The sequence below is a fragment of the Pinus tabuliformis genome, chromosome 9 (genome assembly GCF_031772625.1).
Source record: "Pinus tabuliformis cultivar Carrire ecotype Pingquan chromosome 9, CPIR1, whole genome shotgun sequence".
Classification (NCBI taxonomy): Eukaryota; Viridiplantae; Streptophyta; class Pinopsida; order Pinales; family Pinaceae; genus Pinus; species Pinus tabuliformis.
Window position 1 is genome coordinate 452,734,308 of NC_142307.1, and position 14,814 is coordinate 452,749,121.

At 39.2% G+C, this 14,814-nt stretch overlaps 1 protein-coding gene across 1 annotated transcript in view; it reads left to right on the top strand.

The window, feature by feature from the left end:
• The first annotated feature begins 1,220 nt into the window (after positions 1 to 1,220).
• Positions 1,221 to 14,814, top strand: part of LOC149149152 (uncharacterized) — a 28,436-nt gene continuing 14,842 nt past the window's right edge. Inside the window, exons 1-2 of the mRNA XM_089442400.1 lie at positions 1,221 to 1,632; positions 1,903 to 2,536. Of these exons, the coding sequence (XP_089298526.1) occupies positions 1,221 to 1,632; positions 1,903 to 2,536 (1,046 nt within the window). The remainder of the gene's footprint in view (positions 1,633 to 1,902; positions 2,537 to 14,814) is intronic.

Here is a 14,814-nt window from a genome sequence, read left to right on the forward strand (position 1 = left end):
GACAATTTACAGGACTCTGGCCCTCTCCAAAAACAGTGCAGAGGTGGGTGGAAAGGAACTGGTCAGACAAAGCTTAGTGGAAAATATCTATCAAATTTTATGGGAAAGTATACTTTACATTTCATTTTGAAACAAAGGAAGATAAGGACATGATCTTCCATAATGGGCTTTACTTCATGGTTTCCAGATGACTATACCTCAATAAATGGACACCAGACTTTGATTCGGAGCTGGACATTCCTAGTGTTGTGCCTATTTGGGTCCGTCTTCCTCACCTCCCCCTGCACTTCTGGGGAGATGAATCAGTGCATGCTATTGGGAATGTTGCTGGGAAATACATTGATCAGAGCGAACCTAAAGACAACATGCAGGCCTGTGCTCGCATCTGTGTAGAAGTTGATTGGGAAAAGGCCTGCCAGAAGCCATCAAGCTCAACGTTGACGACTGGAATCACATTCAACAACTTGAATATGAGCAGATCCCCTTCAAGTGCAAGGTATGTCACGAATATGGCCACTTTTCCAATCGGTGCACTAAACTTCTTAATGTTGAAAAATCTCCAGAAGAAGAGCAATGGGAAACAGTTAAAAAAAAAAGGCAACCCCTAACCCTAACCCATCTCATAAAGCTAGGCCTTCCTCTCGTCCTCCCCCCAATCCCCCACCCTCATCTCCTACCCCCTATTCATCCCACCCTCCCTTTTCCCCGATCGCCAGCCTGATCCCCATTCCTCCTCTACCTCCTCCAACCCCTTTCACATCCTCTCTCCTCCTAAGGATCCCCCTACTCTAGTGATTCAATCTGTCCCTTCAGACTCTCCCCTTCCCTTGACTATCTCCTCATCCTTCCATCTGATCCCCCCCTCTTAGAATCACTAGAAGCAATTCCAAGGAGCATGGTTCCACCCTTGACAACCAAAAGAAGCCCAGAAGAAAATCTGCCAAACAACATAGAGATGAAAACACGCAAAAAGATATAGCATTGGGTCTTCAAAACCCCATAGAATCCTATATACAAGGGAAAATAGACAAGGACTTAGTAAACAAGGACCAGGGAGGAAGAGAAACTCCTCACATCCCTCATCTTAAATGATGAAAGTACTCTCTTGGAACAGCAAGGGATTAGGGCACCCCTCCAAATCAAATGCCTTAAAAGATCTAATTAATCAAGAAAGACCAGAGATTGTTTTACTTCAAGAAACAAAACAAGGACAGATAGAAATGAATAAAATTATTGAACAGCATAAGCAATACAAAGGATGTGTGTGTGATTCTAGAGGGGCTTCAGGAGGAATCACTACGCTCTGGCATCAAGACAAATGGAACAATACAGTAGAAATAATAGAGCAGCATTGGATAAAGATTGTACTAAATAACAACATGAGCAGTCAACAGCTTGTCATCTACAATGTTTATGTTCCAAATCACTATAGAGACAAGGAAGTTTGCTGGAATTCCCTCAGCAACAATATAGTGGAGGAAGAGAACAACAACATAATTTTAGGTGGAGACTTAAATCTCATCCTGCATGCTAACGAAAAATGTGGAGGCAGCTTTACTCCTGATCCTTTTAGAAATCAGCTGGAGAATGTAATGCAGCTTGGAGATCTTGTTGATATAATCCCAAAGAATCGTAAGTTCACTTGGAGCAATCACAGGTTAGGGAAAAGCAATATTATGGAAAGGCTTGATCGAATCTTGGTAAATGTGTCCCTGCTCTCCACTTTTACAGTTGTCTATGCTTCTATTCTTCCCTTTGTTGCTTCAGATCATTACCCCACTGCTTTAACCCTTGAATCCCACTACCCCCTGGGCCCTATCCCCTTTAAATACAGCCCTTTATGGAATGACATTGCAGCAGCAAAAGATTTAATCCAACAAACTTGGCGTTAGCATGTTGAAGGCTCACCAAGTTTCATATGGGAAAGCAAACTCAGGAACGTAAAGAATGCACTCAAGGATTGGGCAAAAACTCAATATAAAGAACCGGAAGCAAAGAAGCTAGAAGTGAAAGCTAAAATCGAAGATTTACACCATGCAATGGAAAATCAAGAGTACCTTCAGGTAGGGAAAAACCAGGAAGAAAATCTCTATAGTCAATTATACAGTATCAGAAGAGAAGAGGAAGAAAAATGGCGAATAAAATCAAGGCAGGTTTGGTTGAAAAGCGGGGACAGGAATACGGCCTTCTTCCACAAGCAAGCAACAGTTAGACAAATCAGAAACAACATAACAACTATCACAGACAGCATAGGCATTCAGCACAACGATCAAGCTGCTATCAAAAAAGTGGCTTCAGAACACTTCAAAGAGCTCCTATCTGAAAAAGGGGAAGAAGAAAACTATGCTGATCTCTTACAGCATATGCCAAATAAAATCACAGCAGAAGCAAATGAAAGACTGATCGAAGAGATAAAGGAAGAAGAAATCAAGGGAGCCATCTGGGGCCTCCAGCCTGACAAAGCTCCAGGACCGGATGGCTTCCCAATTTGCTTCTATAGGGAGCACTGGGAAACTATCAAAAAGGATCTCATCAAGTACTTCAAATGGATACAGAGGAAAAATAAAATGGGAGGCTACACAAATTCAACCCATCTAGCCCTCATCCCCAAAGAGAACCGCCCCTCTAATTTTTCCCGTTTCCATCCCATATCGCTTTGCAATTCTTATTATAAAATCTTCACAAAAATCCTTGCTTCCTGTCTCAAGCATCTCTTGCCAATGCTAATTTCCAAAAATCAAGTCGACTTCATGACAAATAGGCAAATTTCCGACTCCATCCTATTAGTTCAGGAAGCCATCCACTCAAGCCACTCCAGGAACGAAAAGGGTTTCATCCTGAAATTAGACTTGGCAAATGCTTTTGACAGGGTCCGGAACTCCTTTCTATTTGCTACTCTTCAAAAAATCGGCTTCGCTTCTTCATTTATCGACCTCATAAGAGCTTGTATCTCTAGACCTTGGATCGCCCCCCTTGTCAATGGTAGGCCTGGCCCTGCCTTTCAATCTTCAAGGGGATTGAGGCAAGGCTGTCCTCTTTCTCCCTATTATTTATCTTAATGGTTGAATCCTTCAGTTGCGCCCTTGACCATAAGCAGCAGGCAAGTCTCATTACCGGAATCAAATTTGAAGATGGAGTTAAAAACATTAATCACTCCCAATTTGCTGATGATACCTTGCTGATAGGAGGGGAATCCACAATAATAGCTCGAAGATTCAAAACTCTTTTAGATAAATTTATGAGATATTCTGGGGGAATGATAAATCACCTCAAAAGCTGCATTTATGGTTGGAATGCTTCATCTCAAACACTCCAAAACATATCCAACATCTTTGGGGTGCCGTGCAAGTTAAATTGGGACCACTTCAGCTATTTGGGAATGCCAGTGAGCATGGGACGTGCTAGAGCTGAAATATGGGAAACAATGCTAGATAAATTGAAAAGAAAAGTTCAAAAGTGGGGATCCTCCTGGCTCAACCCAGCTGGCCAATTGGTTCTCCTTAAATCAGGCCTTTCTTCTCTCCCTCTATATCAGTTCTCCCTAGTTCAGGCACCAGCCTCATTTCACCACAAAATGGAGAGTATTCTCAGATATTTCTTATGGCAGGGTGGAAAAAATGAAAAGAAAAAATATAACTTGGTTAGTTGGAAACAAGTTATTCAAAGCCAGGAAAAAGGGGGGCTTGGAATCAGATCTCCAATGCTCACAAACTTAGCCTTTGGTGGCAAGATAGTTTGGAGATTGCTTGAGGATCAACAAGCTTGGTGGAAAAAAGTCATTGAGGCCAAATATCTCAACAGCCCAAGGCAGCAACTTCTAACAAGTGAAATACCCGTCAGAAGCAGCACAAGCATTTGGAAACTTTGCAAAAAAGCCATCTCCTTTATGGCACAAAATGTCTCAAAGGTCCCCAAAGGTGGCAGCAAAATCAACATTGGAGCCGATAAGATTATGGGAAACCAAGCAATCAGCAGTCGTCCAGGTATGGAACCAATTCTCCTCTTTCTTCAAAGCAAAGGAATATATCGCTTAAATCAAATTTCTCAATGGGATATAGATACCCAGGCCTGGAAGGGTTGGAGCTTCCCTCCCATCCCTGATAATCTCAAAGAGAACTTCAACAATTTTCAGATTCATCTTGATAGCATCGCGCTTATAATTAAAAATGGAAATGATGGATTCTGATGGGATCCCACGGGCTCCAGCTACTCAATACAAGCAGGTTATCATTATTTGTGTAATAGGGACCACCCGACTCCTCCATGGATGTATTGGAAAGCAGTTTGGAAATCTGAAGCAGTTCCTAAAGTAAAATTCTTCATGTGGATCCTCTTAAAAGGGAAGACCCTCACCTCAGAAAATTTGCAAAAGAGAGGTATTATTGGACCCTCCCGATGCCCAAATTGTCATGAGGCAGAAGAGACTATTCAACACCTTTTCATCTCGTGCCCCTTTGCTATCTCTTGCTGGAAAAGCATAGCTCCAAATGACACTTTCACCTAGAATCCACAACTCTCCATCGGTGAAGCCTTAAGCAACTGGAAGAAAAGCTATCCCTGGAAACCCAAGAAAAATAACATTGCCAAGAGGGTGTGGGATGCCCTCCCATATGCTCTCTTATGGAAAATCTGGATTGCTAGGAACCGCAAGGTTTTCAGAGATCAAGGAACATTAACCAGACAACTTTGTAGTAAGGCTAAAAGCCTTGCAATAGAAACCATTGCTGCCAAAAGTATAAAGAAAATCGATATGGCCAACCTCTGTATCGAAGAGAGAGACTTCATCAGGAACCTGATAGACAAGCGCAGTATCCTCCCATCAGCAAACACCTTCAGTAGCTCAATCAACACCCTCAGCCACAATTGGAAAATAAGATTAAAGCAGGATGAATTTAATGAATGGCTTTGCAATAGCAACTCTTATACCCTTTTCTTTGATGGTGACTCCAAGTCAAATATAGGAGCTGCGGGGGCAGGGGGAGTTATCTATACACCCAATGGAGAACCCTTAGTCACCTTTGAGTGGGGACTAGGAAATATTTCAAATAACAGAGCAGAGGCTCTGGCACTCTACCAAGGCTTATACCAACTTCAAATTCATGGAATCAGGAAAGCATTGATTTTTGGAGACTCTGCTATTATTATAAGTCTTATGAATAGTAAGCACAAAGCCTCCAACATTCTCATACAACAACTCATCAGCAGATGTCAAACCATGATCAATCAAACCTGGGAGCTAAAATTTTTCCATATTCTTCGCAACTTAAATCGAGAAGCAGACAAACTCGCCAGTCAAGCGTGTATCTGAACTAAAGGAAATATTCTCTGCAACAATAAGGATTTTTTTCAATACCTCCCCTGATCTTCCTCATGATTCATGACAATCCTATTGAGCTTGACACTGGCCGAAATTTCAAGGCGTACCCTGACAAAATCCATTGCAATCCCGATGTGGCAATCTCTCTGCCGCCGAAAATCTTGCCTCCCAATCCTACAGTCTTCTCATCTACTTCGATATTTGGTCGCTCATGTGAAATTTGTGAATCCACTACCTCTTACCGCGTGACTCTATCCTCCCTCTCTTGCAGCCCGCTCACCATAAATACTTGGGCACCTCGTCTTCAGGCCTTCATCTCTACCAGTGATTTTTCCACTGCTACTGCACTCATTTTCGATCTTAGCTGCTCCTCAGCGCTATCTGCTCATGCCAGCCCCCCCGTAATCCTTCTTATTCCTCTGTAAATTTTCTGACTCCTCTTCGTAGCTCCTCCCTTGTTCCTCTAGTTGCTTCTGCTCTCCTTGTTTTTTGTTGGCCTTCGTTACATTCCATGCCTTCTCTTTTCAATTCAGCGCTCCCTTTCATGCTAGAACTGTTAAGGGCCGGTTCAATCTTGCTCTATTCTTAGGCAACCTGTTCACCTGCTCCTCCAGCTAGCCCTCCCTATTCTGGAACCTCTCAACGACCTTTTCCCAGTTCCCTGATCACTCATCTTTCCCTCTACTCTGTTCTTCAGTTCTTCTGCCCTGACACTCTTGTTACGGTTGCAACAACTACTTCTTGGCGCATTAATTTTCTAGCGCATCATCATAACAGAGCCAAATCTTCTCAGATGGCTCGTAATGAGGACTACCTGCACTGTTGGGATCTCCAGGAATAACTGGAACAAATCAGATTACATCAGTGAGTTTTGGATGAAAAGATTGATTCCTCCACTCGGATAATCAATGCAAAGTATGAAGCAGACTTAAACCTCTTTCTCCATCGTGTCTCTTCCCTGCAGGAATAATTCAATACCTTATCCAACATTTGTGCTCATATTCAAGAATCTATAGATATCCTTAAATATATGATGGAGAATCTCAATGCTCAAAGCGCCAGCTATTCCTGCTTCAAAATCGCTGATTAGGAAAGCAAGCTAGAAGAATATATTGCACGACATATTAGTCACATAAATATAGATTAGGATGTTTTGTAAAGTCTGTCTACTCCTTTTCCAATTCGTTAGAATCTACTCTTGTGTTAGTTTCTTTCAAGTTAGAAAATTTAGTAAATTAGCAGAATGTTGTAATGTAATCCAACTGCAAGCTCAACCTTTGAGCTCCACTCATGTAACTCTGGAGCTGAGCCTCCCAAAATTTTTTGAAATACAAACAACAGCCGAACTTGTTAAAAAAATAAAAAAATAAAAAATAAAAATCAATGCCTTGATAATCCTAAGAACACAAAGAGAGAAAGATACAAAGCTAGAGTTGCAATTGACGATAATCTTGAAAAGAAGACCAAAATTGAATATTTTGAAGTCAAAGACTTATTTTATTAAGTCTTTAGCGATGTTATCCATTGTATATCCTTTATTGGTGGTATAGGTCATTGTTTTTAGGCTTTATAGAATTTTATCTTATAATTAAATCTGGGATTAATATTCCTTTTGAGTCCTGCGATTTGTAGATCTAATGTGTTTTTATTGAAAGTTCTTGATTTGTTTTGATAAGTTGAAGAAATCCCTCAAAATGGTTGGATCAATACAAAATAAAGAGGGAGCTTCTACTTTTCTCAAAACATAATTATCTTGTTCTTTATTTCCTTTACATTATTGTTGACTTCCTCTATATATCTAGATTTATTTTTAATTCTTTGTTGTAATCCCTTCCTTATGTTTTATTTGGAAGAAGGTTTGCAGGAATATTCTAAAGAAGAAAATATTGTGGTTAGATTGATAGGGAGCCTCCAAAAGCAAGACATGAGTTATGTAAGAAGCCTTGTTGCAAAGAAAATCCCTTCAAGGTTTGTAAAGAGAGCAACTCAAGGTATGCTTAAGATCATAAGATTTTTAGTAAGTCCTTATAATAAAATAAGGTACGATCATTTTGTCTTTAAAATTTGCTTTATATTAATAACTCTCTCATGTCTAGGGTTTTTCTATAGAATCATAAATATTCTTATATTTTTCTGGTGTTTGATCTCTATTAAATCAACACTTGTAATAACTATCATTCGCTATTTGTTAACTCTGATAAAACCATAACCTTTTGATTTTTAGGGTTTCTTGATAATATCTAGGGCATACGATAAAACCATAGCTTTTTAGGGTTTGATATTTGTATCTAGGTTTTATGAAAAAACCCTAGAAAATATGTAAAATTCTAAGGCATGAAAGTGTAACCCTACGTGTAAATTCTTCCGCTATGGTTGAAACCCTAACATGTTTAGTTGTTGGATATCTAAGGTTTTTTTTTTTAAGTTTTGATAACCCGAGATGCTCTCCTTGTGATAACATGATAACCCTCGTTTGATAAAGTTATTTCATGATCCCTTACATATATATTTGTGCATGGTTGTACTTGCTAATGAGATTTGTAGATACATAGTTTTCAAGAGGTTGTAAAGATGTATGCCTACCTCACACTTGATGATGACTTTATGATGATGTTGAGTATGATGGAAAAATGAAACTATGAGAACCTTGATAACATTGAAGCTTACATTGATGACTTTGTTTCCATATGAAGATAAAAGGATTGAAATTTTTAAAGATCGAAGTTCTTCTGTGATATGATGATGCAAAAGAAAAGGCTCATGTAGTTTGAAAAATGAAGTTGTTGATGATGAACTTATCTCCCTAAGTTGAGAAGGAGCTTTGATGTATTTTTCTTTTTCTGAGGAAAATTGTAGATCCTCCATAGTTGAGAATGTGGACATCATGTATAGTAAATACTATGAGGAAAGAAGGATATTAGAGAATGGCTAAAGAACTATTGATTATTATTCGTGTTTGATGAGTTGTGAATAAGAATTGGTTGTTTTGAGAAGTGCTGAGGCTAAGTTTGGTGCTCCTTGAGAAGACTGGAAAAGGAAACTTTCATTGATATTTATTTGAATATTGTGATGACCTAAGAAACATCAGAATGTGAGAGGACCCCAAATTTTGTGCTAGAATATTAATAGAAAGAACTAATATATTAGAAGTTTGATACTAGCTGGGGTCATGGAGCAACAATATGTTATAATGGATGAACACGTAGCTGATGTGTTGATCTCTCCCTTAGAAGTTTGAATATTTTATAAACATTCTTGGATTGATTTGATTGAGTGGGAGAGATGAGTACCTTAGGCTATGTGCCCATATGATTGTACTAAAGAGGAGATATTGGCCTTCTTGGTATTGAAATCTCAGTTATAGTTTGGCCTTGATGATGTCTAGATCCCGATGTGGGAGGGTATCTTAGTCTTGATGATATGGAGCTTTATATTAGTGTTGATATCTTGACCTTAATAATACCTATATCCCTATGAGGGTTAGTATCTTGGCATGGAGAACTATATGGTATCTATATCTTATTGGATTGATACCAGGGTTGTAGCCTAATGGTACATATAGTGGCAAGTTGCCATGATGATACCTTAGTACTTGTTGAATTAGTGTCTTGGCAGGTAGCCTTGATGACACCTAAGTGCTTGTTGAATTAGTGTCTTAGCGGGTAGCCTTGATGACACTTGATTGATACCGTATCAGTTTTTGGCCTTGATGGTATCTAGCATTGCATATGTTTTTGTACTCTTATTGGAACACTTCAAATTGATGTCAACATTGTATCGATTAAGAAATTCTGAATACCTCCCTAGTTAAGAGGGAGTGTTGAAAATGTAACTAGTATCAGTCTTCATAGTTGTTGTCTAGCTCATGACATGATATTATTATGTATTTGTAAAAATAAAGAAAAAGAAAAATTGTGGTAAAAGAAAAGAAAATATAAGCATGGGTCTCATGCTCAATTTATTATATTTCTAGGTCAAATAACCCATTGTGTGCTTCTATGGTTTGTGCCATAAGTCATTGTCCTTGTCATCTTGTATTAGAGCCTTATTGGGTTTATTATATCAAAGAAGAAATCTATTTTTGTGCCAAAAATATAATTTGTGCCTCCTCCACCAAGTCGGACTCATGAAGGGAACTCAATGTCACATAACCAATATATATAAGCTATGAATTCAACCTATTATGGCATCCATCCAAGCAAGTTCAATCTACAGTCATAAGGAAGTACAAAAGCAAGAAAAAGGAGTGAGAAATTCTTGAATAAGGAAGAAAAACTCTAACAAAATAAGGAGGAACCCTAATGAAGGAAAGAAGGCTATTTTTCTCTTGTTTTGGCTCACATATTCAAAATTTATGACTTGTAGGAGGGTCAAAAGTTGTAGGTCTGTAGTATAGGCCAAAATTCTGATGTAGTAGAGCTGAAATCTGTGATTGTAGCAGGATTGAAGAAGGTTGAATTTTGTTGACTAGAAACAGACTTTTGTCATCTTGGAAGAACTTTATTGGAAGCCTGACTTGGTGGATTGGAGGAGGTCTTTGTATTGGTTAAAGGGTATTGGTTGTCTCATTTGATTTGGTTCTAAAGGAAGAGAAGATTTTATTTTTTGGGTTTTCCCTTGAGAGAGGGGTTTTACATTGGCTAAGAGCCTACATCATGTGTCCTTATTGTTTTGATATTGATGAACTTATCTTTTGGTAGTTTCATGATGAGAAGAAGATAAAAGAATACATAAAAGAAGATAATAAGATTACAAAGAAATCACAAGAAATTATCAAAATAAGAAAATAATTCTACCTTTCTGATTTTCTAAAAATGGAATCACTGCCACCTCATTCCCTTTGCTTTGTCATGCAACACTCACATGGGAAAAGTGTCTTGTTTTTTGACCTCCACATACAACTACATATAGGAATTAAAAAAGTAATAATCATAATTACAATAAAACATTTTAACCTGGTCAAATTACATAAAAATACAAATAAAATAAAAATAAAAATTATAATTATAATTACAATTAATAACTAAACTAGCGTAGACCCATCTTAGCTTCGGATCTACCAAGCATCGAGAGAGATGAAATCTCTTGATTTGATCTCTCTCAATGCTTGGTAGATCTGAAGTTAAAATGGATCTAAGCTAGTTAAATTAAAATTATCAAAACCCTATTACAAAATAGATACTTCTATCATAAATATTATGAATTTGTGTTATTCAAATTGTGAAATCATTTTAACATTAAAACTCTATTAAGTTTATATTATTTAAATATTCTAATATCGGACAGAGAGTAGGCTGGAGACAATTCGCACGTGCACCAGCAGCCCCTGGTACAGTACTCCCTCCAACACCATGGCCCCAAGAGGGGGCCTTGAGGCCCCTCCTCCTTCGCCTCCTCCACCAAATATCCTTGCATTCAAGAAGCTGATCGGTGACAGTAATAAACGCCCATCAACGGAAACTCAGCGAAAGATTGTAAATAAACTCAACAGCATCTCCATAGTCGCCCTGTCCGTTGAAGATTCCTGTAGATCTGATTTGAACTTAGCTAAAAGAGGGCTCATCAGTGAATTTAAAGGGTTATGGACCTCCCCCAAGGCTGTCGAGGTGTGGGTACAGAGGAACTAGCACCCACTAGTAAAGGAAGGCATCAAAAGTCTCCTGGTCGGTAAGGGATTTTTTTTCTTTGTTTTTGATTCAGTAGAAGACAAAAATCTCATCTTTAGGAATGGACCATATTTCACGGGACCTCAGGGTCTGTATCTAAACTCATGGTCACCATACTTCGGTCTGACACAAGATGTGTCATTAGCAGTTCCAGTGTGGGTGCGCCTCCCTCATCTTCCACTGCACTGCTGGAACCTGAAGTCACTAGAAACGATTGGTAGCACCCTAGGAAAATACATAGACATAGCAGAGAGAAGGGATCAGTATTCATGTGCAAGAATATGCGTCGAACTTGACTTGGAAATAGGGTTACCTGAAGCCATAAAGTTAACAATAGCGGACTGGTCTTATATCCAAGAGTTAGACTACGAGCAACTACCATTCAAATGCAGAAATTTCCATGAATATGGACATTTCACAAGATACTGCAAAAAAAAAGGAGGAGGAAGATCTAGAGAAGTTGAAAGGAGAAAAATGGATCCATTTGCAGAAAGCATTCCAGGCCAAGGTGAGTAGTAGGAATAAAGAGAAAGAGGTACTGATGGAGTCTAGAACTCCCTTAACATGAATGTTTCAAACAAAAGGAAGAGGAGAACAACCAAAGACAACGACCTCAATAAACCCATTCTAAACCCTCAACACTTCAATCGAAATTCCAGAAACAGAGACAGAGGAGATTAAACGACAAGTCCCCTCACTTGAAGCAGAAAAGAAGAACATAGAAGTAACCCAACTTGACTCCCCAGCATGAACCTCCTCCTCACACACATATGCAGAAATGACAAGGAAAAAACCCCTGGAAACCTCTGGGTCATCGGAAGACAAGACATTAGAGAGACCCTCTAAAAGAGTTGGAAGGAATTCTCATAAGGAAGCCTGGGAAGAAGGGGCGGAGAGGAAAAAAATGCAAGGTAGCCAATCCACCATTGAAATTTCTATCAGGAGAAACACCAAAACAAGGCCCTCTAAGGGGGGATCAACTCACTCCAATTCCATTAAATAATGAAACTAGTCTCTTGGAATTGCAGAGGCTTAGGGAATACTTCGAAAGCTGAAGCAGTGAAAGATCTTTTGAAAATAGAAATTCCCGAGATCCTCATGCTCCAAGAGACTAATAATTAAGGGGAAACCCTTCTTGAGATCATCAAATTAAAATCGGGAAAAAATGCAGGAAAGGTCATTAGTGCAAGAGGTACCTCTGGTGGCCTAGCAACATTGTGGTCAGAGGATAAGTATCAACTAGAAAGCTCCTTTGAGACACAACATTGGATATTCACCGAACTTCAGCACCTCTCTAGTAAGCTCTCCATCTTGCTCTTCAACCTTTATGTTCTAGTCCACCTTACAAAGAAGAAAGAATGCTGGAGACCTTGTCTGATTTCTTAGACATTTACTCCCCTTAGAATATAATAGTGGTTGGAGATCTCAGCCTCGTCATTGATCCAAAAGAAAAGAGAGGTGGCAATAGTGGCAGGGACCAAATGCTTCCATTAGTAGAGGAGTTAATACTTCATTGGGATCTTCTTGAATTCAAACTGAAGAAAGGTCTTTACACCTGGACAAACAATAGAGTTGGGGCAGAACACATCTCTGCTTGCCTAGATCGCTTCCTAGCGCAGAGCTCTTTGTTACTAGGAAAAAGACTGATCTCCTAAAAAATTCTCCCAAATTTGGCCTCAGATCACAAACCTATTCTCTTACAGCTGGAAGAGGAAGAAAATTTGGGCCCTATCCCCTTTAGATTCAACCTGCTTTGGTCAGAGAAAGAATTGTTCATGGAAACTATTCTGGAGGCATGGTCCATACCTATGACAGGATCTCCCAGCTTCATGTGGGAGTAAAAACTAAAAATAACCAAGAGAGCCTTGAGAAATGGATTAAAGAACCCTCAAATTATCCTACTAGCAATAGAAAGGAGACAGTTCAGTTTTTATTAGATCTGCAAATGGATTTGGAAAGTAAGGAGATCTCTACTTCACATTTAGAAAAAGAACAAGTTTCCCAAATCAAATCATTTCGCGCTTTCCGCCATGAAGGAGAGACTTGGAGGCTTAAGTCTTGTAGCCTGTGGCTTAAAGCTGGAGATTGAAATACCTCTTTCTTCCATAGGCAATATAGAGCACGGCTATCTCGAATCCATATCTTTGAAATCACTTGCTCAAATGAGAATTTGCTCAAAGGACAAGAACAACTAAAAAAGGCAGCAGAAGATCATTTCTAGAATCTATATAAAGAGGAATGGAATGGGAGTGAAGAAGTCACCTCTGAATTTCTCTCCCACATTCCATATTTGGTAAGCAAGGAGGACAACACTAGTCTTACAAAACCTTTCTCTGAGGAATAAATCTGTAAAGTAATATTGTCCATGGAACCAGACAAGGCACCAGGACTTGACGGATTCTCAATTCATTTTTACAGATTGCGCTGGGAAATAATAAAAAATGATCTTATGAGGATGATTAAAGCTTTTCATCAAAAATCCAAAGTGGCAGGCAGTACTAACTCTACCTTCCTTGCATTAATTCAAAAATAAGTAAATCCAGGAACTTTTGACAGGTTTAGGCTAATCTCGCTCTGCAATGCATCATACAAAATCCTAACAAAACTACTGGAAAACAGAATCAAGCCACTGCTTGGGAAACTCATTTCTCCCACCCAATGTGGCTTTGTCAAAGGGAGACATATATTGGAAAATGTAATACAGGTTCAAGAAGTCATACATTCTAGTTATCTTCGGTAAGAGCAAGGTATGCTCATAAAGTTAGACATGGAAAACGCATTCGACCGGGTAAGTCTTTCTTTCTTGTACAAAGTCCTCCTTTACTTTGGTTTCAGCTCTAATTTTGTCAATTTGATTGAAGCTTGTACTGAAAAGCCATGGATAGCTCCTTTAGTTAATGGCAGCATAGCAAACTATTTCCAAGCATCGAGGGGAATAAGGCAAGGCTGCCCCCTCTCCCCTTTCTTGTTTATTCTGATGGCAAACTCGCTGAGTAGAAAAATGACAGCTGAAAAGAAAGCAGGGAAAGCTCCAAGAGTCAAGTTGACAAAAGGGCTAGAGCCTATAAATCATGCACTATTTGTAGATGACACTCTTCTTTTGGGTGGAGCCTCCATCAAGATAGCCAAAGTTTACAGTGGAATTCTTCAAAAACTCCGCAGCATATCAGGAGCTCTTATAAATAAAATGAAAAGTGCAATATACGAGTGGAATGTGGATCAACAAGCAATTTAGAGAATAGCCATCTCCTTAGGCTTTTTACGATTCGCTTCTTGGGATAAAACCAAATATCTTGGGTTACCAATAACCCTGGGCCCTAAAAAATTATCGTTGTGGAAAGCAGTAATAAGCAAAATTAAGTCCAAGATTACAGCTTGAGGAGGGCAATGGCTCACCAATGCTGGAAAACACATCCTTATAAAATCTATACCATCCTCCCTGCCTATTTATCAAGCTTCCTTTCTTCTGGCTCCAAAGAAGATCACGGAACAAATCTATAGACTTATGAGGGACTTTCTGTGGAGAGGAGGAAGAGGAAACCAAGGAAAATTCCATCTAGTGAATTGGGATACAGTTAAACGCCGCATCTCTAAAGGAGGCCTGCAAATAAGAGACCCAGACCTTGCCAATCTGTCTCTTGGAGGTAAAACACTTTGGACCCTCTTCTCAAACAGCAAACACCCTGTCAGTCAGGTCATAAAGAAAAATATCTAAAAGGCGCATCGCTAAGGAACATACAGACATATAACAACATCAAAGGGACGTCGATATGGCATCTCTACCGCTGTGGGATAGATTTCTTCCAAAATCACTTGTATTGCATTCCTGGC